Raw genomic sequence first — 26677 nt, 5'->3', positions numbered from 1 at the left:
CAAATGAGAAAATGATTATCTATCATCTTTCAGGGTGGTCCTAAATTGCAATCCTCTCATCATCATCATCATCATCATCATTAGTTAATCATAGAATCCGCTGTGTTACAATAATGAATTAACCTTTTTTTTTATTAATATGCACTTTTAATTCAATTAACATGGAAAAAGTTTTATATGTAACAATCGTTGCAACGAAACTTTATTCAAATTTGTAACATTAAATGAGAAATGACATTTCAATTGTTAATTAATAGATTCTAATGATGATGATGATGATGATGATGATAATCATAGGTGTTCATTTAATGATGATGATGATGAATATGATATCAGAACGATTCTGAAAGCGATTCTTTTGAATGGACAAGACTTCGAACTGGCTATTAACAATTACGATTTAAGAAGATGATCATTAAAATGATGACAAATGATCGGATGACAAGCGGGAGGTTCAGGTATTCAGATTAATTAAATTATCGTTCTTTTTATTAATTTAATTGAATAACAGAATATAAACTTGATAACAAGTGGAACTTTTTTGTTAACTGCAAACTAAACCAAACTAAAATTTTCTTCATGAAAATCTGCAAACTTGAATTCTAATAAATGAATATTGGTCATTCTGTGTCCATCTTATTTCCGGGAAGATTTACCTATTCATCTTTCAATTGATTGGGTTTCTAAGTGAAATATTTAACTTGTAAAATGAGAGAGAGAAGAAAAGAAGAAGAAATTTGCAAAATTGAAAATAGCCTAAGGGGTTAAATGACAAGCTATTACTTTGGTTTAGTTTTTTTGCTTAGAAACAAGAAATCCAATGGACGATCAAAGATACAACTTACTTGTTAGTTACTAAGAAGAAGATGATAATTGAAGTGATAAAATAAGATGTTATTTGTTATTATCCAATCAGTGATTATCATCAAGGTGGAAAAGTAAAGATTAAGATAAATGATGAAGGTGAGAAGAAAAATTTGAAAACAATCAAACATGACTTACCTTTGATTGTCCATCACTGGTCAACAATTGACAAAGATACTAAGGCGATATAATTGGAAACCCAAACCTCCTTTAAATTAATAGTTATCAAATGGCCACCTATTGATAAAAGGAGAGAAACAATTTGCTCTCACTCTCTGATTCTCTCTCTTTTCCAGTGAGTTGGTGATCATCTCCCTCTTTTTTACTCTCTCTCTCTCTCTCTCTCTCACTCATTATTATCCCGACAGTTAACGGTAACAGAAGGGTTGATTTCCTCATTACAGTCACTTAGAAGAGTAGAATCTAAGTGAGAGAGAGAGAGAGAGTGAGAAAAAGTAACCGAGAGAGAGAGAGAGAGGATGAGAGAGAGTCTGGGAGCGGAGAGAGAAGGTTAATTTAGTTTTTACCTTGTTCTTTTTTTTGTTTTAACTTTTTATCGATTAATTAGAAAATAAACTAATTCGTTAATTAGATTGGAGGTGGTGGTGGTGATTAATTTTAGATAAATCAAATTGGATGGTTAAGTGATGCGGTCCTCAACTTTAATCTTCGGGTATCTCACCAATGAAGAGAAAGCGAATGTAATTAAAACATTAATTTTTCTCTCTTTTCTTTTAACTCGGTTTTCTAATGTATATGGAGAAATATCATCGCCATCTTCATCTTCATCTTCCTCTGATTCATTTGGAGATAATTTTTTAGAACAATCAACTAATCAACTGTTACAATTACACGATAATCATCACCACCAAATAGACTCTCATCATCAACAACAACAACAACATCATCATCATCATCATCATCATCGTCGTCGTCGTCATCATCGTCATCGGCATCATCATGGTTCCAGGTTAATTAATGATCATGATGAGATTGATTCTAGGAAATTATCATCAACTGATTGGATTAATAAATTGATTAAAAGTGATGGTGATAAACTTTGTGCTGGTTGTGCATCTTTAGATGATAAATTGTTTATTAAACTAAAATTAGAAGCAATTAAAAATCAAATACTATCTAAATTACATTTAGATACTAAACCCAATGTTACAACACAATTAACTGATTCAATGGTAATTGATACTTTATTAGAATCTAAATCTATTCAATTAAAAAGAGATGATGTATCATCATCTTTCATCTCAACTTCATCTTCTTCTTCACCATCATCATCAATACTTTCATCTTTATCTTCATCACCTTTAATTTCATCGCCAAATGATGGTTTTAATCAACCACAACAACAATTAAGTCAACCATATTTAGGTAAAAGTCAATCATCATCAATTAGTAATTCTAATCAACATCCTTTAGATAAACAAAATGATTCATCAGAATCAGCTGATGATTATTATGGAACCACATCTGAGATAATTTCATTCCCTGAACCTGGTAAGTTAATTGTTTAATTAATCACTTCACTAATTAACCAGAAAATTTAGTTTATCCTCTGAACCAATTGGTTAATCAATTTTAAATGATTCTAATGTTAATTGTTGCTGATTATTACTTGCAAATAATAACTCAACTCAATTTCTTGGTTAATCTGTTTGATTTATTAGAAATTAATTGTTAATTGTTATGATTTATCCGAGAAGGTTATTATTATCTGAATATATATAAATTAACTTTTTTTAAATTGTTGAAAATTTAAAATTTAAACCAATCAGGTTAATTGTTACTCTCCTAATGATATATATATTATGATTGTAGCAATTAAAATTACTCGAGAGACAATTTAGTTGATTGTTATATATTATCTTTATCAATGACAATTTTATTTAAACAATTAAGTTAATCAGTTATGTTATTTACTCACCATTAATATTATGATCCATGATAATTAAGTTAACAAATCATTCAATTGATTGTTACCAAACAAATGAAATGTACAATTTACTAATTACAAGATTAACCAAATTATTATCAAGTTTTTTAAGTTGACAGTTAAATTGTGATCATATTAGTAAATTATTATAATTAATATTAGTTTAATCATTTACCCAATCAAAAATTATATACCTCAGGCTGATTTGTATTGTATTGTTGGTAATTTATCATTGATTATTGAAAAGATATTAACATTTTATTGATTAATTTAGTTAATTGCTGGTAAAAATTGTTCACAGTTATAATAAATTGGATGGATAATTTTTTGATTAATTGTGTTGTTTAAAAAACAATAATTTACTAATTAGAAACCAGAATTTAAACCTTGATTGTTGATTGAACAGTTCATAGTTGCTACAATTAAACTCTATCATTATCATAATTAAAAATAATAATCAATGGTAGAAATGGATAACTGGATTTAATACCTTAATCATTATGATTAGCTTACTAATTACAATTTAAACATTAAACAACAACAACAACAACACTAATAGTAATTAAAAAGCAAATGGAGAAAGTAAATTTAAAGGGTTAATTATGTTTAATTTGATTGTATTGTCAATGATATTGAGGTTAATTAGCAAGGTAAATACACTTTACCTTTTTGTTTATTATTAAAAATGAGCAACAATGTTCATTAATATGGAAAGATAATTGATCCTGATCAATAGTATTCACGATTGATTAAGTAATTAACTGAACATGAACTTGAATATACTTATTATATTGGATTACGATCAATATATTAAATGAAATATATATAAATGATATTGAGAATTAATCTAATTCTAGTTGTTGTTAATCATTTAGCATTCACCTGATGAAATTTGATTGACAATTGAAAGTTTTAGGTTCGTTTCATGTCTAATGTCTGAATCCCAGACAGAAAAAAGGAAAAGCCTTTAATTCAGTTCCATTATCATTTTTTTCACTGAATTTTCAGTCTAGTCTGAAAAAAAGTTAATTATAATTGAGCAGCAATTTGAGCATCAAAATCATCATCATGTTAAACACACACACACATACATACATACATACATACAGGTTCATCTGACATGAATGAATTGTATCAGAATTTGAGAAAACTAAACATGATATGAAGCCTTGAAATCGATAAGAAGAAAGTTAAATTGTAACAATTTAACTTTCTTCTTCTCTGCTGTTTATGTTACATAGTTGAAGATGATTTCTGATGATTTGTGGTGATGAAGATGATGAGATGAAGGCCGAACGCCTCTGTCAATCTCAGCCTTGGATAATGAAACATGAGAATAAAATAGAAGAAAAAAAAAAGTTAAAATGATAGAAATATTGTATTAAGATGATTAGATGAATTTCTATTGGGACTCTGATCGCCCTGGATCGTGAATTTAGACAGAATCAATGAAGATAATTGAGATGAATAACCCTATGAATTGATGATAGATTATCGTGAATCAAGGTTGGGTTTTTAATTGTTGAACTTTCAATTTTTTTCCTTCTCTTTTTCCTTCATCAACAACCATTATTATCCCTAAATCACTTTACCATTTCTCGAAGCTTAATTGTTGTTTTTAAAAGGTAAATATGATTATCCAATTTAACACTTTAATTGTGATTAGAAAGCATCTATCGAATGAACCAGTTCAATATAATAACAATAATAATAATAACAAGAATAGTATAATACATATTCACTTTTCGTAAGAAAAAGTTTCGCAAAAACTTGAATTTTGTTTCGGGAACGTTGATTAGCCCTTAGGCATTTTCTTTTAATGTTTTGTCAAGATTCATTTTTCTTCTTCTTTTTCTTTTAATTTCTGTTAATCAACAATTAATTACAATCACAAATTTTAATTCCTTGCTCAATCTTATCAATCAATTGATTCCTCATTCCAATAATTACAAATAATTTGCTAATTGTTGTCACTTTGCTTTCCAATTGCTAATTTGACTTTCTCTCTCTCTCTCTCTTCATATTATATTGATTGTTTCATCGATGATTAATAAATTGTGATCATTTAAATGTAATTCTGAGCACAGGTAAAAACTTATCATGTTTATTTTAATTATCAACCGAATCACAATCTCCAATGATAGTAACATGTAAACATGAATTAATTTGCTGATTTTTTTGTTGTTTTTTGACTTGTTCAAGTTAATTGTAAATATCATTAAACCACAATTTGATTGATTATCGACTCAACTCAACGGGAAACCACATTATCTATAAGCAATTTACTTATTCTTGCAATTAATATATTAAGATACGTTATCATTAACTAACTATTATGATTAACTTAATTACCTCTGTTATTATTATGTTTTTTTTTGTTGATTCTTTGATTAGTTTTTTTTTCTCCTTCTTAATTGTAAACAGTTTTTGATACTCTAATTATTTTCCAATCAATCTAATTTATATTTATAACTAATTCTCTTAACAAAAAATTAAGCATTTCAATTATGTTTGACAATTAATGTTCATTTTTAAATTTCACGTATCGATTAATACAATTTATCAAATCAACTAAACTTTATCATTCAGTTAATTGTCACAATTAAACAGTTTGTAAACTTTTTTCCCTTTTCATCTAATTTTTACCCACGATAACAATTAACCTTAATTAAAATGCATTAAATTGTTCCTAAACTTTAGGTCAATGGTATTGATAGATTAATTGTTTCTCTACCTGCCCTTTGACCAGACATGAAAGATTATTAATTAATTATGATTAAAATTGATTCCTCTCATTATATTGATTATACTTGAGACCATTAAATGGTTGGGTTGTCATTAGTTTTTCCCAGGTAATGAAAGGGTTCAATCTCATTGTATATATGATTCCAGGTCGATGGCATCAAATTTCACTGGTCACACCTAAACTTGTTAATTATCAAGTAAAAAAAAAAAGTTTAACTAATTATATAAATTTTAATTTGATTGATTAGCTTTGATAATTTTACTTCAAGTTGAATCTTTATTATTATCAACAGAAATATAAAAAGTTCGAGATTTTCAATTTTCCACCGATAGATGTCACTACATAGACGAAAATTAATTTCTATGAAAAAGTTTTTCTTTTCTTAGTTTATCTGATTAATTTATCTGTTTAATTGTTATCCTCTTAACAGGTATTCAAATTAATGGACATACTTTATTGGAATTTACTTTACCAAATACCAATATTGACTTATTGGATGTTATATCGGCTAAATTATGGGTTAAAGTTGAACCATGGGAGATGAATAAAGTTCATAGGAAACCATTGGAAAGCCAAAAAATTAGTTTATTCATATTCGCTGCTCGAAACATATCAACCTCTCCAAATTTAGATAATAATAATATTAAATTAACTGGTGATAGTTTAACATCAATCAAAGGAGTTTACTTTGATCGTATATTGTTGAAAAAAGTACCAGCATCAATTGGATGGAAACAACTTGATTTAACATCTGAGGTACAACGTTGGTTCCCGTCTAGAACTAAATTATCCTTGATGATTGACTGTTCCGGGTGTGAAGGTAAAATTAAATTTCTCTTATTTGATCAGAATGAAATTAAATCGAATAACAAAATGAAAGTTAATTCAAACTCAAACAACAACAACAACAGTCTAGTAATCAAATTGAAAATAACGGTTCAATTTGGAAAGGCCGTTCATCACCCACCCATAGTATCATCACCAACAACACCAAACAAAGTTTATCATCATCATTATCATCATCATCAGGATCTCATGCTCATCTTCCTTATTTAATCATCAAAACGAGACCCAAAAATTTGAAAAGGATGAAACGTGAATTCCCATCAACATGTGATCCCAATTTTAAACACTGTTGTGTTCAACAATTGTATGTTAATTTTACTCTTCTAGGTTGGGATTCATGGATTATCTCACCCCCAGGATATCATGCAGGTTATTGTTCAGGCGACTGTTCAAAGCCCATGAAAACACCAGATATTTATAGTTGGTACCATTCCTATGTTATGGACAGTTACAGGATCGCCAATCCTTATGCTTCAATCTCACCCTGTTGTACACCAACTCGACTGGAACCCTTGGAAATATTATACTGGGTGGGACATAATGTTGTAGCATCTAAACTTCCCAATATGATTGTCAAAGAGTGTGGGTGCTCATAATCCAATAGTCAACTAACTAATTAACTAATTATCTTTCATCCTTTTGTTTTCCTAATCAACACACACAAACACAATTCTTGATTTAATTTCATTCAGTTTTCTATTAGTAACAATTAAGACACCGTTATGAGATAATGATAATAATTGCTAATAATAATAAGGAAAGATAACATTAATTTCATTGATAGAAATTAAAAGTGATTAAGTTAATTTAATCGAGTTCAAATTAATTAGAATTGTTTTTCTGATTCTTCTCTTCATTAGAAACATAATTTAGTTACACAAATTAATTATCAATCAATATAATCATTTAATTCATTGAGATGAAGACAATTTAGGAAAACAAATTAAATTATTTCACGTCAATTGCAATTTAATCCACTGATTATGACGTCTACCCAATTAAGATAAATAATTAATTGTTGATACCAATCAATTAGTCAATAATTAACTTTTTCATCATAATTTGAAAATGATATTTTGATTAGCCTTTTAAATTGAATAATTAATTTGCCGCTTTAACTTTTTTTTTCCTCTAGTTTTTTATTATTATATTTTCTCAATTACAATTAACTAATTAATTTGATTAGTTGTAAGACTTTCTCTCTCGCAATTATATTCAATTATGTTTGTTTTTTTAGATTGAGTTCACTCAGTGAACAAGTGAATTAATCAATCAATGGATAATCAATAAGAATGAGAAACAAGAGCATCAAATGCTCAAAATGGATTAACAATTTAATCAACTGGATTAAATCACAATCACAATCACAATCAACAATCAATTGTTTCAAAAGAAAATTAATCCTTATATTATATAGATACTCAATTACAATTTGTATTACCTGTTAATCAATGAAAAAAACTTCAGGATGATTAAAATTATTGACGAAAGTAAAAAATTAACTTTACATGATAAATTAGCTCTTAAATTGTTACATTGAAAGTAATCATAATCAGCTAATCAACCAACAAGGAATCCCCTTGATTTAATTGACATGATAGTAAATGAAAAAATCTCTTTAATTTAATTCACACACAATAACTTAAACTCTAGTTAATTGTAATCACACCCTTTGGAAAAAAAAATAATTCTGATTGATTGATTAACTTAAATTGTTACCATTAGTTATTAACAAGAATCTTAATTATAACCAATAAATTGTTTGTTTAAAATTTTTGCTTTTTTATTTCACATAAATAATTAATCATATATAAAACTTACACAATTTCAATTGATCGCAATGAGAATGGTAACTTTAAATTTAACAACAATTAGTTGATTGTTTGACCATTTAAATCCTTTCATTTTTGTCCAATGGTTAATCCAGTCAATCAAATCTTGGCTTCTTAATCAGTTCTCCTGGTTTATCTTAATCCACCAAAGAGATTAGTGATATCCATGGCATGAACTGTATCCCATGTGAGGTAAACTGTTGATGGGAAGAAATTAAATGATTAATTAAACAATTAGAATCACAATTAAACACTGGTCAAGGTTGATTAACATACTAAATCGGGTATGGGACAGTGTGTTGGTGATGATGGTCACTTCGGGATCCCATTAGATAGCCAAGGATTAAACCTTCACGATACCTTCGACCTGCCAAGCAAATGGTAAATGTGATTGAAAGGATTAACAAAACAATTGGGATTAATTTTGAAGAGAACATTTTTTTTTTCGTAAAACTTTAATCAGCTGATTGTGTTGTTTGATTGTTTGATTGATTCACTCAATTCAACTGATTTGTTAAATTGTTTGCTTCGCCTTTTATATTTATCAGATTAGGGTGAGCAATTTAGCCTCTCATTGGGTCCAAATTGATTGTCAACAATCAAAAAGTTGTCATTTGATCATAATTATCGATTGACATTTAATTTTACAATAGAGAGATAATTGTGACCTGGAAATTGGTTAATAATAATCTCAGTTTAATCAGTTACAATCAAATATTAATCGGTAGACTTAATTGTTTTATCATCGTTTCATTTTAATTCACAATTTAATCAAACCCGAATATTAGTTTTCCATTTCTTGTAATCATCGTATTTGTATTAACGATAATGTTCAAAGTTTAGGCCAATTACCGATTGATTTAGTGATATTAATTCTGATCATCAGAAAAATCTTGATTAAGGTAAGTGAAACTTGTCTAATTGTTGCCGTTGATTTAACTTCCGTACTTAATCATTTAACATTTTTCTTTTTCTTCTCAATAGTTATCGATTTTTATAATCTTAATGGTTTCCAAATCGTAATGATTAAAATTTAAGTTGCAAGGTGATACAATTTGAGTAACAATTAACTCACCAGTAGTTTTGTTTTATCGACTCTAATGTAATGAAATACGTTTAATTGTCTTCAATCAAACTAAACCATTTACTGATCAAACAAATGACATTAAATTATGCGACTGTTAAAGGTTGTTTGTCGTTATTGCGATTTAATTAATAGTCAATGCCTCTTTGATTAATCAACAGTTTCGAGATCAATCGGAAGTCATTTGTTCACCGTTAAATTGAAAGTTCAGTAGGTCAATGATTACATTGAATTTTGAGTCTCATATATTGAAATCGTCTATTTAACCGATGCTCTGGTTAATTAACCAGAGTAACTAATTGTATAATAATAATAATCTGAGATTATGTGACCTATGGTCCTAAGTTTAAGTTTCCTTGGTGATCTAAAACATGAATACGCTGTATATGGAGTATATTCTGAATAAAAACAATCTTAATCTGTGTTAATTTGATTGTACCATTTTAATTTTTGATGTTAGCGTGAATTCTGTTGATTCATTGAATGTCGATTAGTTGTTACAATTGATTAGTTTTTGAGATTATCGCACAATTGAAGGTCCAATAATCCACAAGCGTATTTGAATAAATTTCGATTATCCTTAAGATCGGTGATTACAGTTTTCCAGTCGACGTCCTTTGATCCTGATTCTGATTTACTTGATTCGAGATAATTAACTAAACCATCGACATCACCGGAGTAGATGAATTTCAAGATCTCTTGTTTATGGTCCAAAATGTAGGAGACTAAAGTTTCTCGATCAACAGAGGCCAATGAAGTTCCTGGTCCAGTGTTTCGAACAGCCCAAGCAGCTAGAGAGGGGACTCCGTGTTCCTTTTCCTCGGTTTGTCCAGTGACCTTTTTTGCCAAGATCTTTGCGAAAACGGCAGTCCAGATAACTCCGGATGTTCCTGATTCTTCAGCGTTTTTCTTCAAGAAAAGAGTAGCACCAATGATGTTATTACTGTTGTAGTATTTGAGGAATTCTTCTCGGTGTTTTTCGGTGAATTTGTAGAAAGTACCGGCTTTGATTTTAGCGGCTTGAGAGTCTTCTTCAGGATCAGCAGCGGCCCAAAGTAACAAGGGAATGGGTTCGGTAACGGCACCACTTTCATCGGCTGTAAGATTAATAGACAATCAACAATTAGTATAATTAGACTAATAGAATGATAGAATTGAGTAGAAACACTTTACCTGAGACAATGAGAGCTGGAAGAACGAGGATTGAAGCGATAACGAGGAACTTGATCATTTTCGATAAATTCAGTTAATTATTGTTTTTCTAATTAATTTTAGATGAACAAAATTGATTATGATTTCTATGTTAAGATTCATCTCTTTTTATACTAATTTTTAATCAATCCAATTTATCATTTGATTGTCATTACAATATGAGATCTTGTGAGTTGTCTAAATACCAAATCAACACATTTTCATTGATGGAAAATTTGATCACCTCTCTCAGTACATTTAGTACTCTTGTTCTGAAAATATGTTGTTAAATTGTAAATTTATGTTGTTATCAAATTAAACGAGTAAATTGTTCAAGATATCAATTATTTGATTGATTGTCATTAGAATGAGAATGAACGTCAGTCTCAAATTTTCATCAAATCTTTTTTCAATTAGTAAACACATGATTAATTTTTTTTCAATAATCAATTAAGAGTCGCAGGAATTTAATTCTTGATTTAATTACGATCGAGGTGGACATTAATGAATGTACACTAGCTAATAGACACCTTGGGACTTGGGAGTATCTATTGCCTCCATTCACGATCGTGAGCTCAACCTCAAGAGAACCTCATAGACATTTGCATTTGGCAATTGCCAAATTTAAATCGTTTAAAATGAGTGAATTAGTGAGTGTAATTGTCCGACCAAAAGTCAGAGAAATTGATGCAACAGTTTGTGAAATATCAAAAAAATTAAAATTTCGTTATTAATGTATTAATATATTGTTAGAACAAGAGCACTGAGTGTACGAGAACAAGGTATCAACGTTGCTTCAGGTGTAATAGTGATAAATTATGCCAGAAAATCAAAATTTTATGAGTATTATCAATGGAAATGTGATAATTTGATAACTAAACAATGAAAATTCAGACACTGACGATGAAATTATGACAATTTTATAACATCTCATTGTAATGACAATCAATCAAATGAAATTGGATTGATTAAAAATTAGTATAAAAAGAGATGAATCTTAACATAGAAATCATAATCAATTTTGTTCATCTAAAATTAATTAGAAAAACAATAATTAACTGAATTTATCGAAAATGATCAAGTTCCTCGTTATCGCTTCAATCCTCGTTCTTCCAGCTCTCATTGTCTCAGGTAAATTGTTTCTACTCAATTCTATCATTCTATTAGTCTAATTATACTAATTGTTACTTGTCTATTAATCTTACAGCCGATGAAGGTGGTGCCGTTACCGAACCCATTCCCTTGTTACTTTGGGCCGCTGCTGATCCTGAAGAAGACTCTCAAGCCGCTAAAATCAAAGCCGGTACTTTCTACAAATTCACCGAAAAACACCGAGAAGAATTCCTCAAATACTACAACAGTAATAACATCATTGGTGCTACTCTTTTCTTGAAGAAAAACGCTGAAGAATCAGGAACATCCGGAGTTATCTGGACTGCCGTTTTCGCAAAGATCTTGGCAAAAAAGGTCACTGGACAAACTGAGGAAAAGGAACACGGAGTCCCCTCTCTAGCTGCTTGGGCTGTTCGAAACACTGGACCAGGAACTTCATTGGCCTCCGTTGATCGAGAAACTTTAGTCTCCTACATTTTAGACCATAAACAAGAGATCTTGAAATTCATCTACGCCGGTGATGTCGATGGTTTAGTTAATTATCTCGAATCAAGTAAATCAGAATCAGGATCAAAGGACGTCGACTGGAAAACTGTAATCACCGATCTTAAGGATAATCGAAATTTATTCAAATACGCTTGTGGATTATTGGACCTTCAATTGTGCGATAATCTCAAAAACTAATCAATTGTAACAACTAATCGACATTCAATGAATCAACAGAATTCACGTTAACATCAAAAATTAAAATGGTACAATCAAATTAACACAGATTAAGATTGTCTTTATTTTGTTTTTTTCTCCAAAAATTTAGATTCAAAACAAAACATTACATGAAATTATCCGTATGTGTGTGAAGATGATGATGATTAAGATTGATTTAAGAATCAATTGGATATTTGAAGTATTATGAACAATAAGATGATCACTTATTAACAATAAAGATAATACAATTAATAGATTTTAAAATCGAGGAACTAAATTCAAGTTGATCAGTTAATCGATTTAGATTTACAAAATTATGTTTCTTTTACAACTGGAATTTCCTTTCCGAGTTTGATAATCATTCATTAATTGTTCATGATTAGTACAAGATGATCAACTTAAATTGTACATTGAATGATTAATTTTAACAATAAGTATAGTTTACCCTTCTCATGTAATTGTTTAGAGTTATATAAATATGAAATATTAGTTTATATTAATTATGATAGTTAATAAATAATTTAGTAGATTTCATCATTAGATTTTGATTTGGACAAAATGAGAAACCTTAAGATCATCATGAAAATTAAGAGTAATTGACAAGAATAAGAAAAAAAACAATAAAATAAAAGGAGGAAGTTATAAAGGGAAAATATTGACAAATGTTGGCCCAACTTCCGTCTTGTAATATCACATTTCCGTTACATCTTTTTCCAGGTCAGTCAATTAGGAATGAGAAAAGTTTCTCCTTTTCTTGGTTTTTCTTCCATGGTGATGTGTTTGTCTTTTCTTGTGGATTATTAATAGTTTGTCAGTGGTGATTTACTGTTGATGGATTAATGTTGATAATCTACATTAATTTAAGAACCTTATTGATCAATTTTCTTGGTTGTTGTCTCATTTCTCGCCAAACATCTTGACCTATCACAGTGTGTCCAAGATGTCGATCTTTCCTTGATCCCGTTGGAATCTCTGGACTTTCAGGGGAAGAGGGAGATGATAAGGAGGCAGCTATGGGATCGGTGGATGATGAGAGAACCAGTAGAAAAGCAGTTTCTTCCGGGTTCCATTGGGCAAGGTCAAAGGTAAGAGCATCTTTCTCTGTCCAGTTTAGTTTAAGGTTTGTTGAGGTTTTCTTTTTCTTCATCAATTTACCTTTGATAAACATCAAAGCTCGTACATAATAATCTATCCATGATTAACATCATCATCATCATCATGGAAATGATGAGCAAGGTGTTGATATGAATTCAAGGTTTAACAAAAGGAAACAGTCATTGGAATCAAGGCCATAGGATAAGAGAGAAAGAAGAAAAAAAAATATTAATCAAATTAGAATCAGATATCAATCGTAATGATGGTCAATTAACTTAATTGTTTGGTATTTGTAACTTACTAGTGTTATGAGATTGACCAGGAAGTGTGGCCTTAGTAGCAACAATCGTTACCCGTCTAGCGGTTGGTAGATAACATAGTCCCAATGTAATGTCACCTTTTATCTAAATTCAGTGAGAATTAAGATCAATCAAGATTGATTAGTTTTAATCCGGTTTGATATGGAAAGGATAAGAAAGAAAGAAGAAAAAAAAGAGAAAGTTTAACTCAATTTAATCCGTAAACAATTTACTATTTTTTTTCCTATTTAATCAACTGTTTCAGTAGATCAAATTTATAACGGTGTTTGTTTTTCTTATTATTGATGATATTATTATAACAGAACTAGAACTTTGTTCAACATTTTCGACCTTCGATATTTAAAGGAAAAACCGTTTTCTTTAATGTCACAATTATGATTAAAGTCTGTCAATAACAGTGAAGAAAAACAAGGAACTAGAATTGGCGAAAGATTAATTGTTAATTAATCCTCGAAGGTATTATAATCGTAATGAGTTGAGACGCAAGAATAAACCTCGATTAATTTGGTAGATTAAGTTTCCATTTTTAGGTCAGATTAATTAGTCAATATAATTTTAGAATCAAGTTGATTGAATCAATCAACTCAAAGATGCAGGTAGGATTATGAATAACAACAACAAAAAGAATCTCCTAACTAATTTGTTTACCTTGGGTGACAATTAAAATGGTTTAGAATATTGTTAATTAAGTTGATTAACTTCTTACCTCTTTCGGTGGTTTCATTTGATATGATGTTAGTACCATTGGACTGTTGAGATCAAATTGTTTCAATGGAATAGTTAATTCACCAAAGCAACAATCGTTGGCATATCTTTCATCGTCCATCACTTTGATCTTAAGGCGGCCATCTTTCATTATGGATTTAGGAAATTCAGGAGATGCAAATGATTCACCGAATTCAGGTTCAACTGATCTTTTCGCAGTATTGGTTCGAAACGAGGCTGAAACCTTGGCCAAAGCTGATCGACGTTTAGCTCGAAGACCGGTAACTGTGGTTACATCGATAGTAACATAAATAGCGGGATCCAAACCATAACCTTTAGGTTTACAATTGTTAACTGAATTTACCTTTAGAATTAATTTAACCAGCGATTCATCAACTTTTTCACATGAAACACCAAATGAAACACAAGGAACGTTTTCTTTACATTCTGTTGACAAATTTTTGTTTACTGATTGTGCTCCTGGTTGAGGAAGTGACATTGTTACCGGAAGACCGTTTGAAGCTTTAATTGCTGATCCATTAGTGTAACCAGATTGTTGATGATGATTATTAACATAATGATAATTTGCTGTTGGATGTTGATGTTGTTTATATGAACCATTGGCCGATTCTGTTAATAGTGATTCTTTTGAACCTAAATCAAGATTAGATCGGGTATCAGGATGATGATAATTAGCTGATTTTTCACAATTAGATCCATACAAGGGGACAACTTTGAGCTGGAAATGTTTAGATTCACCAATGACCACTCTTTGTTTACCTTTAACCTCACCCAAGGGTTTTTTACATCGATTAAACAAAAGCCTATTGAAAAGGCAAATCGGTGAGACAACACAAATTGTGATTATAACCGAAAGAAGGAATAACAATGAAGCAATTAAGATGATAAATATCTTCTGATATTCTGTTAAAACAAAATCCATTTCATCATAATCCGTTGTGGGTCCCATTTCTATTGGCATGGAATCGTTAACAACAATAGGTAATCTCATTAAAGAAGCGAAAAAATCAAAACAAAAAAAAACAAAGATTAACCAAAAATTAATCTACTCAGATGATGAAGATGCTAATGATGGATAATAATAGCAAAGGTAACAGTAAAATTGACCATTAACTGATTGACCACAAGAGTAACTTGAAACGACCACAAAATGACCACAAATTGTAATTAATTGTTTGACAATTAAATTTCATTGGAACCATTGGTTTTCAACTGGTAAACATTTTCCAATCCATTGAATAAACAAACAATCACATTAACTGTTTTCCTCCTTTAATGGAACCAAAAAACCACAAAGATAAATAATCAAATCTAATTGTTGGTTATCTCGCCTGGTAACTGTTCTTTTGGTGGTTAATTGTTCACACAAATTGACAATCAGCTAATGATAATCACAGGAAGAAAAAAAAAGAGAAAAAAAAGACTTTAAGAGAGAGAGAAAGATGAAAATTAGAAAAGAACAAAAAATTTATTCTTTTCAACTGAAATGATGATGCAGATGATTTTCCAATCACATGTTTACTTGTGTTCCAAACCTGAAACAACATTTAACTAACGTAATTAATTGAACATCTTTTTCTTTATTTCTACCTTTGTGATTGATGATTAATTGTTACAGATGAACAATCGAACAACTCTGCTAATTAATTGTTCAAATTTATATTCATCTACATTATATTGGTGATATTTAATTTATTGTCTTCTTTTGGTTTGGTGATTTTATTGTCGACGCCATTTTGATTTCCTTGTGTTTCCCTTTTGGATTTATCATTTTTTTTTTATTCTTTTTGCTTGTTTGATTATTTTTTTATTGTGCCGATTTGTTTAATTACATGTTGGTTAATTAATCGACAATAACTAAAAAAATCATTGGTAATAATAATTGTGTTCTTTTTACATTTGGTAATTGTCTTTTTCTCTTTTCTTTGTGACTCTTGTTTTAATTTCTATATTAACAGATTATTGTCTTTCTTTTTTTGGTTTTAATTGTTTGCTGATATTTGACAACATCTAAATGGTAAAGTGTCATTGAATTGTATTTCTATTAGTAATTATAGTTGATCGTCAATCAATTACATTATCAACTAATTGTTTTAATCGATTAACTATATTTGAATTTGGCGTTAAAATGATTTTCCCTCCATCTTTAAATTACTCAAAGTTCATCTCAATTTCTGAAGGAAAACAAAATTCTCAAAGGTAAGATTTTAATTTGTTTCTTTGTTATATTAATTCCCAATTGATTATATTTATTTTTATTTCTTATTTTTCTTTTGCTTCTTCTCTTTTCAGTTCAACGTTTTCAATATTCCAACATTGATCTTTGATATTCTATTGGTAAACAAAATGGCTGCCAAAAAAAAAGGGTCAAAAAGGAAACCTCATATGATACAATCGTCAATAATAATAACCTTAGGTGGTTCGGTTGATTAGGTTTGACTAGAAAACATATCAAACATGATGAGTGATTCCATTGAATTGACAATGAATGGAAATGTATAAATATAAAATCAATCAGCAACATGACCAATTTCCATGTGAATCTTATCATTGGAAAGAATCCAATTCAACTAAAATGTTACGTCCCTTGTGTTGAAATATGTAAGTGGATAATCAAAAAAAAATTCATTTTCTTTATTGTATAATATTAATCATAAATGTTATTCCTATCAGATGATTCTTTTGATACAATATTATCATTGATGACAATGGATTAACCAGGAACATTAAGCTGACATCAGCTTTACGGATCACGTTGAATCTACACACGAGAAGCTAATGACTTTTTCTTTACCATAAGTTCAAGTTGACTGAACTAAATCACCTTTACATCAATTTCACCAGAATTTCATCTAATTTGATATAATTGAGCTGATACAATCGTTAATGAAGATACACTTGTATATATACAATTACTTCCCTTTGATAATTTGATACAAAGATTATCTAGTAATTTTTGCCCATTACCAATGATCCAAGTGAAAGTTATCACGATATGTTGGGATGAAAATGTTCACTTTGGTTAAATTGTTGCTGTTGTTTTCCAAAAATCATTTTCCAATCATCATCATTAATGAAAATTGCTGTTTAAAGGTTAATCGGTTTTTTAACCTTCTAAATGTATATTTAGTGATTTTCCATTGACTATCAAACACTTTCACGCTTATTGTGAGATATAAGAAAGGAGATGTTTTAACCAATTCCCTTTATACACCTGAATTACTGAATAATCCAACAACACACCAATCAAGGTAATTCTGATTGATCAACTTTCAATTTCCAGACTAATGACTTCTCAACTTAATTGACCTTTGTCTCTATACTAAATTAATTATCTTCATAAACTTGAAATTACCGGAACCATTAATGATTAACTGTTACTGATATTAAATCGCTGGCTAATTGTTATTGTTAACAAATTTGGTATTAACTTTCATCAACCTTATGATTAAAATTGGATTTTAATTCATTAATAAGTTTTGGGGTGTCTCAAGTGAGTGGAAATTGGTTCAAAAGTTGTTAATCTCTTTAATCATTATCATTATTAGACGAAATTGGTTTCAGATTAAACATTAATCTCAGGAAATTAACAAAATTAAACCAACCATTTAATTTTTTGTTGCAAATTGCCGAGATATGAAACAATTAAGTGAAAACTTAACGTTACCAATTAACATATCAGTTGATTGTCCTTTGTGTTTTTCAATAGACCAACTAATTAACAGCTATAATTTTAATCATCTTACAAATATCAGGATAAACTTTAAGTATCCTGATTGTAATCAATGATTATAATCAACAGTTTCAATGAGAAAATTACAACTTCCATTAGCAAAATATTGAACAACTTAAATTGAGGTAACAATTAGACTAATCGTCAGTCTCTTCCATCTGATTATCACAACAATTAAATTTAATTGTGCTGCTGATTCAATGATTATCGTCAATAGCTATTGTCACCTATTATTATTATGTTCAAATGGCCACAAAAAGTAATTGAATTAATTGAATTCTAGGAAAGATCAGTAATTTATTTGATTGATTTGAAGTGAATCAAGAAAATATAATAATTCTGATTGAAATATCAACCACCATGAAACAAAAATTCATGTAGGTGTGAATAACCAGCAATCAAAATGATTGTGAAAATTTCTGAACATTTTTGTTGATTCAGTTCAATAATAAATGAATCCGATTCATCTGATTATCAATTATCAGGGTGAATAATTTGATTCCTATGAATTAATCTAGAGATTAAAATATAAACACCATGAGCCTCAATCAATTTGATTGTGACTGTCAAACTAGATTAAAATCAACTTGAAATATGTAATTTCAAATTCAGTAAACTTCCGATAGATTCATGAGCATGATGATAATATGATGAGGGTGAAAACTTGACAAGAATCGGAAGTGAATAGGAAAATAACCAAAAATGAGAATCGATGATGATTCCCAAACTAATATTATTACTGTTAAAGATAATCTTTATATTCATCTAATTCTGATTATTATTTGAAAGTGAAAAGTTATCATGATTTTCATGTGACATTTTCATGGTAAAAAATGATAATAGCTAAAAGTTTCCAAGCTGTTGAGTGTCAATGAGAATCAATTTTATTACCATGATAAAAACCATCGAGTTTCAATCCTGTTAATGTTTAATCAAAGAAAAAGATGAAGATTAAGTTAATCAGATAAACAACTGAATATCATCAACGACACTTCATTGATCATCCTCTTGACCATTGGTCAAACTAATCTAATATACAATAAATGTCATGATGATGATCTTTATTTTTAGAAAGGAAGAAAAAAAAAGTTCCTACTTGATGATTAACTATCGGTGAAAATAAATAAGGAAACATGATGAAGGAAACACTTTTCATCCTCATCAGCTTCAGATGATGATAATTGATCTTTACCTGTTCAGTATTTCAGGTGAAAAACTTTTATACCACCCAAAAGGATATTAAATGAATACTGATATTTATTCATGTGAAAGTAATGAAACCTCATGAAAAAATGATTTTTTCCAACGATAATTGAAATTTTTGCTCATTCAATCAACAGATTCTCATGGTAACTCTGGTTTAATTATTGTTTCAGTTTAATCCTCTAACCAAAGGGATTAATGATTATCTAATCAACATGTTGCCATTATCATGTAATCATTATTTCATAATTGATTTTTATATAATTGTGCTTCTTGAATTTTGATTAATTACATGTACAGGTAGAGAAATGAAAATTCAAGGTTATATTCAGTTCAATTGTGTAATCAGATTAATCTGATACATGAGCAAATTAGTTTCATCAATGAAATCACTGATTTTTTCGTACTTTTTTTCAGCAATTACTTTTCAATCAAAGTTCTGAAAGTTTCAATGATACTGAGATAAGTAAATGTCATCGGTACTTTTTCCAGTAATTGGTTAAATTGTTAATAATTCAATTCTAAGGTTCGAAAAAAAAAAGTTCTAAGTGAATGAGATTCTCAATCATGAATTGTTTTTGCTTCCTCTTTCTTTCCAGGAACATGATGATGGTGATGATGATAATGTATCTTCCCTGGATGATTATCATGAATACCATGATTTCTTCTTCTTGGAAAAGAGAAAGTTCTAACATGGAGACTCTCGAGTTCTAATACACCTACGCTCAAAAGTGAAAACCAAGAAATCAATAGTCACCATTCAGCCTTTGGGAAACTTTCACATCCCAATTGATAAAATATTCAAATGAATTTTAAATGAATTCAGTTAATATCAATTTTGATGAGTTTCCCTGTTTTATTTTTCTCGATGAATTATCATCAACAATTTAACATGAAAAACAGTTAAGGAAATTGAGAATTCCCTTAATTGTAATTCTGTATCATCATTGCAACTATTGGACTTGATTGATTAACTTAAATTATCATTTTCACCGTCACGAAAACTTTGATTGCAAAATTATCTTGAGATTGTCAACTAATTACAAGTTTTGATTTTAATTACTAACAATTAAAAGGTTTCCAACTCTAGTTAATTTTGATTGATTCATTAATTAGATTTAAAATTTTTGTTTTTAATCAATGACTCAATTTGATTATCTAATCAAATCAATGATGATCAATACAATATAATTCAATTATTATATTCAATCAATAATAATTGTAACTCTAATTGTTGATTGTATATTAATGGTTAAGAAATTGGCCTGTAATAATTTATTAATTGCTGACAAGAAAAATTGATTACAAAATGATTATACAAGACAGTTAATTGTTGTTTCCCATTCAATTGTTTAATCTTAATCTAGTTCATGAACAAATCAATTTAATCCAACATGTATTTACTTAAAGTAAACATAATGATTAATATTATTGATACAAATAAATAATATTTATCATCAATGAAAATGATTATATTTCATTTGATTATGTTCATCTCAACAATCAACTAAATTTAGCCAGAACACAATTTAACAATGATAATTATATTCAATTGTTGATTTTGTATATTAATATATAAATTACAATGTTGAAACATAGTCAACAATTGATAATTGTTATTACTAATAACTGTTAATCATGATTGTATATCAGATTAATTGAAGCTAAACAGTTAATCAAGTAGATGATTAATAGCTTTAAGTTGAGCTGATAATCAAATCAATCAATATGAAACTTAATTATCTGAACAATTTAGTTGAGAGAGATGATGTCAAAGTGTTGATTAACATTGAGACTAAAAATAGAATGACAATTTAACAATTACTTGATTCAATATTCAATCCCATGAACGGTAATATGAAATGTTTACACTGTTGATCATTGATGTTAACAATTTAATGGTTCTCTCATGTTTCTTGTTGATAATTTAACTGAATCGTGTTAATCTGACAACAATTTAAAACGGAATCCATGTTAAAATGAATTCCTAAGCTTATATTTATTTTTCACATTCTCAGCAGAAAAAAATTTACCATGAAATGTTCAGAAAATGTTGATTTCTTTGTGTGTATTTTTCCGTCCTCATAATGTTCATGTGTTAAACTCTGAATACTGAATTTTTCACTCCTTGATTACTATCATCAAGTATATTATTGTTATTCCAGTTGAATAACTATTCAGTCAGGAAATTCATTGGAAACATCAACTGAATATTTTAATAAAACATTCAAATGTCAAAAGTTTCAAAAAAAAAATTCTCAAAATCGAAACAGAAATAATATTAATCATGAAAATTCATATATACTAGTATATAAAGTATCATGCTCTGAAATCAGAACTGTTTATAAATAATAAAATGAAATGTGTCATATGAATATCGTATGAATAATAGCAACTGAATGAAAATAGCCAAAGGCAATAAAGTGAATCTGATTAACTTGAATTCTCATGAAAAGTTGAAGTTGCCGATAAACTGTTAATCAGATTGAAACTAATGTTCTAGTAATTATTTTGTTGTGTTACCTGTTGAGTCTAATTGTATCTACATGTAATCTTCATCCTCTCTCTGTCTGAATTTACTGTCTATCTTTTGGTGAAGGTAAATTTCATGGGGATTCTGAGTAAACCCATGATAAAGTCAACAAAATTCATGGTCAAAACGTGGGCGTTTTCATTATTATTTATCATCAATTTTCAAAGGTATAATATGTTGATACTTTTGATTATCAACTTTTCAGGGTTGATTATCATGATTAAGATTAATTTATGATTAATTGTTGATTTCAATTTCTATTCAATCAATTTTAATCTTTGTAGTAATTAAAATCCTAATTGAATTCCCTTGGACAAGATTAATTTGATTGTACTGTTTTTTTTTGTCTTGATTACTGTTATTAAGTTTGCCACAATTTATATATTAATTACTCAGGTAATTGAACATTTATAAATTTAACTATTCACTTTACTAATTGTTGTGATTAACTTAATAATAATAGGATATTTAAATTGTCATACCACAATGAGATCTGTGATTAACTTGAAGGGTATGATTAAAGTCACGTTGAAATAATTAAATAATCAATATTTTCACTGATTGTGAATGCTAATCAATTTGAAGATGTTGAAGAATAAAAATAAATTGTTATCATTAAGGTTGATTTAGTTTGATTAAATTAATTGATCAAGTCACGTTCAAATGTTATGTTTATCTGTTAATTGTTATAATAATTGATTGGTTGATAATCAATTTGATGATTACGATTGACAATTTTTTTCTTAGAATTGATTGTTACAGTTAATCATAAATTGTATTTGGACAAATTTTTTTCTCATGATTTATTGATTTTCATTTCTTATGATCAATTGTTGTATTAATAGTATAATATTTTTGTTCATTGTTAACACAAGAGTATTGATTAACTGCTCTATTATTAACTAATTGCTTTCATCAGAATTCAATTAACTGTTAAAACAATCAGATTCAATCAAATCATATGAATTGTTTGGATTAATTGTCAGTTGATTTGCTAGATTTTATTATCAAAACAATTTAAAACTTTAATTCAATTAGTCAATCCAACTAATTGAAAGAACCTAAATTTTTACAATTTAACTTTAATCCCTAATTAATTAACTTTCTGCTTATTAACTAATTGTTTTCATTTCCATGAAAATTTCGTTCAACAACAAAAATACTTAACAATTAACTAATTAATAATGTATTTTCATCAATTGTTAATCATTGTGACAATAAAATGTTAATATATCTGTAAATTGTCAACCACTGACCCTCAATATCAAAGTTAATTAACTTGAACACTAATTTATTAGTTTACCGATAGTAAATGATCAAGTTTAATTAAATTAGACGAAAAAAGATTTTCATGATTAACTAATTTAATCTAGTTAATAAAATTGTATATTGTTAATTAGTTTCCTTGTTAAACACTTCAATCAAACCAATTAAGTTAATCATAAACCCGAATCGTTACTTGACCTTTTTCAAAGTGACCGCAACATTAAGATAATTAAATTGTGATTGTCACAATTTAATCACGATAATGTTAATGATAATGAATGTAAATCTAATCAGTATTTGACCTCAATTAAAGTATTAACTTAATCACCATCAGATTATCATTGGGATTATAAACATCATTGGGATAATCTCAATGAAAAAGTTACACAAACAATTAAACTTAAATTATCCCGTTCTAAAAATTAAATACATACAAAGGATTAGATTTAATTGTTAAATGTAAATCACATTTGATCACCAAAAATAACGTGACAATTAACTAACCACAAATTGACAGTATATTGAAATTAACGGTGTAAACATTGATTGGGATTGTGACAAGTTGATCAATTGAAGTAAATAAGATAAACATATGAATGAAAACTTACCTTTTAAATTGTAATGAAATGGGTTTTTATTGATTTGATTTGTGATTTATTAGCCTGATTGATGAACCAATGGATTGAATCAACAGAACTTTTTAAATTAACTCAGATTTGAGAGCACAAACAGAGATAAATGTTGTTATTGTCTATGGAGTTTCTTATATTATTGTAACTTTAAACATGAGGAGAGGAAAAAAAAAGTAAACATGATAACTGAGACTCGGAACTTGAAAGGAATCAAATGTATATCACATTTAAACTTGGAGCAATCGTAGTACCATGAAAGGAGATGATTTTTACCATGTAGTGGATAAAATATCTTCCAGAGAATTCAGGGAGAGAGAGAGAGAGAGAGAGAAAGAGAAGATGAACTGGAAAAGAAAGAAAATGTTTCATCTTCATCCTCTTTCTTTATTTACTTTCTCAATGGGAGCGCATGTATTTTGACCTTATCATGTAGGTAAACCAAGTAATTCCTCTTGTCATCCTCATCTTCCTCATCATCGTCATCATGGATTAAATATATTACTGAAATTCATTCAGAATCAAGGAAGACCTAATATTCAGAATTGGAAAGATAACTGAGGGGGAAAAAAGTTCGAATAAAAAAAAAGTTCGAACCGAGATAAATCTCAGTGTATTGACCTTAGAGTCTAAGGTCATCTCTTTCATGATGATTGACCCTAATGACCATTGTTATCCAATTGTAAATCCATTTAACTATCTTCCTCTGATAAGATTATCATAATTTAAGATCAGTTTCAATTTCAAGTCTCTGGTCAATGACCATTTCTTGATTCATTGATAATCCTCAATTTCACTGGACACCTTAATCATTTTGATAATTTAATCTGATTGTTTCTATTGATAGATTTAATCTTTTACTTTTCTCTAATTTCTAAATATATTAGGTAACATTTATCGAATCGGATTAAAGATTTAATCTCTATGTTGACAATTGAAACCTCTAAAATATAATCAACAATTTGAAGATTAATGTTATTGGATTTAAAGTTAATCTCAAAAAAGAGAAAGTTGAAAATCGTTACCTTTATAATCTGATTTGATCTTGTTAATTTTCAACAACAATTAACTGATAATAACGATGAGAAAATATATCATTAACAATTAAGGCCATTGTGGCAGAATGGTTAACATTTAAATTTCTCTCCATTACCAACAATTAACTTTTAGATTGTTCAAATTAATCAAGTTATCATTTTCTAATATTATTTAATCACCAACCAATTAACACTTTAATCACTCACGCTTGTGTTAATTGTTTTAAAATGGTTCAATGATCGTAGATGTAATAATTAATATCTGAATAAATGATCCTTTAATTCATAATAAATTGTATGTTGAGGTTAATTGTAATTAAACAAAACCACAAGCACAACAATTAGTGAGTAGTGAAAAAAATTTCCACTACATAATAAAAGGATCACAATCAACATTTTAATTCATTAATTTTATGATCATCGTGGTGAAAACTATCAATAAGTATTTCAAATTTGTTGATTGTTTCTAAATCATTGAGGATTAAATATTATTAACCATGGAAACTAAGTTTACCTTAATCTTTGTTTGTTTGTTAATCTGTTGTTGTTGTGTTTCAATCACAATTGGATCAAGAAGATATCGTGAAGGATTAATCCTTGGCTACTTAATGGGAACTCAGGGTAATTCAAATCATAATCACCCAGTTACACCATATCCAATTCTGTGAGTATAATTCATTTACAATTACAATTCTGGTGATTAATTAAATTATCTCTGGTGTATGTATCATAACAATCAACTTTAATCCACGAGAGGTAATTTGGATTAATATGATTATCCATTAAGTTACAGTTTGTATAAGGGAAAAAAAGTTCAACGTGACTTTGGTACATTAGATTTACAATTAAACATCTTAATTGTTACATTGGTAAATTGTTAACACCATTTAAATAATTTAAATTACGATTACAAGGTGATGAGTTGTATATGCAACAATTAAGGTTATGTTGATATTGACTAGGATTCTGATAACTGACCAGAGCTATTGATTAACTGATACTATTTGCTAATGATTGAAACTTTGACTGATTGTTACAATTTACTAATCGTTGTTTTTGTTTTCTTCAATTCTATCAATAGTATTCAACGGCCTGTTGATTATTGCTCAGGATGTTGGGGTTAATTGTGACAATTTATTAACTCAATCTGATCCAAATTGTTTCCCTGGAAATTTTAATTACTATTTATTACTACTTTAAACATTTAATTGTTACAATCAAGATTAATTCTGGAATTATCTTCAATCCAAACATTGGACTCTTATAAAATTAATAATCAAAGATTATCCTTCCAAATGATTACAATTAACCTTTAATTGTTTTTCTCTCTCTTTGTGTATTATCAATGATTTAAATTAAAAAACTTTCAAGATTAAATTGTTTACCTGTCTATATTGACAATTAATTTCTCAACAATTAACTCCCAGATGATTAAGCCCTTCACAATTAACATGTAATTGAATCAACTACCAAACTATTATCATTTTTTTTATCATTGAACGATTTTTAATTGTAAACAATTAATTGTGTACTTATGAATAACAATTAATTAAATGATACCAGGAATAGGATTAGGTATTAATCAATTTAATTAGTCTTAATTCAAACTAAATTAACTGAAAATATCGATAACAAATTTCAATTATAATCCTTGAGATTTTGTTTCATGTTAACTATTGATAATCAATTGATCATGATAATCAACAATCAACTGATTGATTGTTATTGAATAAAGAAAACTAATCTAATTGATTAATAGACAATTTGATTATTCAGATTAAACTTAAATTGAAACAGTTTCTCAAC

The 26677-nt window shown here is 28.4% G+C and overlaps 4 protein-coding genes and 1 long non-coding RNA gene across 8 annotated transcripts; 3 read left to right on the top strand and 2 right to left on the bottom strand.

The window, feature by feature from the left end:
- The first annotated feature begins 1292 nt into the window (after positions 1 to 1292).
- LOC128394630 (transforming growth factor beta-1 proprotein-like) lies at positions 1293 to 8176 on the top strand. The gene is made up of 3 exons (XM_053354974.1): positions 1293 to 2376; positions 5989 to 6378; positions 6732 to 8176. Exons 1-3 carry the CDS (start codon positions 1512 to 1514, stop codon positions 6998 to 7000), a joined length of 1524 nt encoding a protein of 507 aa, XP_053210949.1. The 5' UTR covers positions 1293 to 1511; the 3' UTR covers positions 7001 to 8176.
- Positions 8177 to 9744: 1568 nt separating this feature from the next.
- LOC128394631 (uncharacterized) lies at positions 9745 to 10651 on the bottom strand. Its single transcript, XM_053354975.1, has 2 exons — positions 10494 to 10651; positions 9745 to 10417 (listed from the first exon to the last, which is right to left on the bottom strand). The coding sequence occupies exons 1-2, from the start codon at positions 10549 to 10551 to the stop codon at positions 9828 to 9830; spliced, it is 648 nt and encodes a 215-aa protein (XP_053210950.1). The 5' UTR covers positions 10552 to 10651; the 3' UTR covers positions 9745 to 9827.
- Positions 10652 to 11488: 837 nt separating this feature from the next.
- On the top strand, positions 11489 to 12391 carry LOC128394560 (uncharacterized). Its single transcript, XM_053354897.1, has 2 exons — positions 11489 to 11642; positions 11719 to 12391. Exons 1-2 carry the CDS (start codon positions 11585 to 11587, stop codon positions 12306 to 12308), a joined length of 648 nt encoding a protein of 215 aa, XP_053210872.1. The 5' UTR covers positions 11489 to 11584; the 3' UTR covers positions 12309 to 12391.
- Positions 12388 to 23956, bottom strand: LOC128394559 (uncharacterized). Of its 2 annotated transcripts, XM_053354896.1 has the most exons (4): positions 23814 to 23956; positions 14451 to 15851; positions 13726 to 13828; positions 12388 to 13517 (listed from the first exon to the last, which is right to left on the bottom strand). In XM_053354896.1, the coding sequence occupies exons 2-4, from the start codon at positions 15459 to 15461 to the stop codon at positions 13180 to 13182; spliced, it is 1452 nt and encodes a 483-aa protein (XP_053210871.1). In that variant the 5' UTR covers positions 15462 to 15851; positions 23814 to 23956; the 3' UTR covers positions 12388 to 13179. The 2 variants fall into 2 exon arrangements, with proteins under 2 accessions (XP_053210871.1, XP_053210870.1); XM_053354895.1 differs by lacking the exon at positions 23814 to 23956 and having other exon boundaries at positions 14451 to 15911.
- LOC128394561 (uncharacterized) lies at positions 16054 to 21489 on the top strand. Of its 3 annotated transcripts, XR_008326411.1 has the most exons (5): positions 16054 to 16372; positions 16494 to 16669; positions 16763 to 17071; positions 17144 to 19932; positions 20006 to 21489. It is a non-coding gene; the product is annotated as an uncharacterized LOC128394561 (long non-coding RNA). The 3 variants fall into 3 exon arrangements; XR_008326413.1 differs by lacking the exon at positions 20006 to 21489 and having other exon boundaries at positions 16054 to 16342; positions 17144 to 17889; XR_008326412.1 differs by lacking the exon at positions 20006 to 21489 and having other exon boundaries at positions 16054 to 16342; positions 16429 to 16669; positions 17144 to 17889.
- Positions 23957 to 26677: the final 2721 nt, after the last annotated feature.

This window comes from Panonychus citri, unplaced genomic scaffold (genome assembly GCF_014898815.1).
Source record: "Panonychus citri isolate SS breed McGregor unplaced genomic scaffold, ASM1489881v1 Contig00140, whole genome shotgun sequence".
Classification (NCBI taxonomy): Eukaryota; Metazoa; Arthropoda; class Arachnida; order Trombidiformes; family Tetranychidae; genus Panonychus; species Panonychus citri.
Note: the sequence above shows the minus strand (reverse complement) of the source record. Positions and strands in the feature narration are given on the sequence as shown.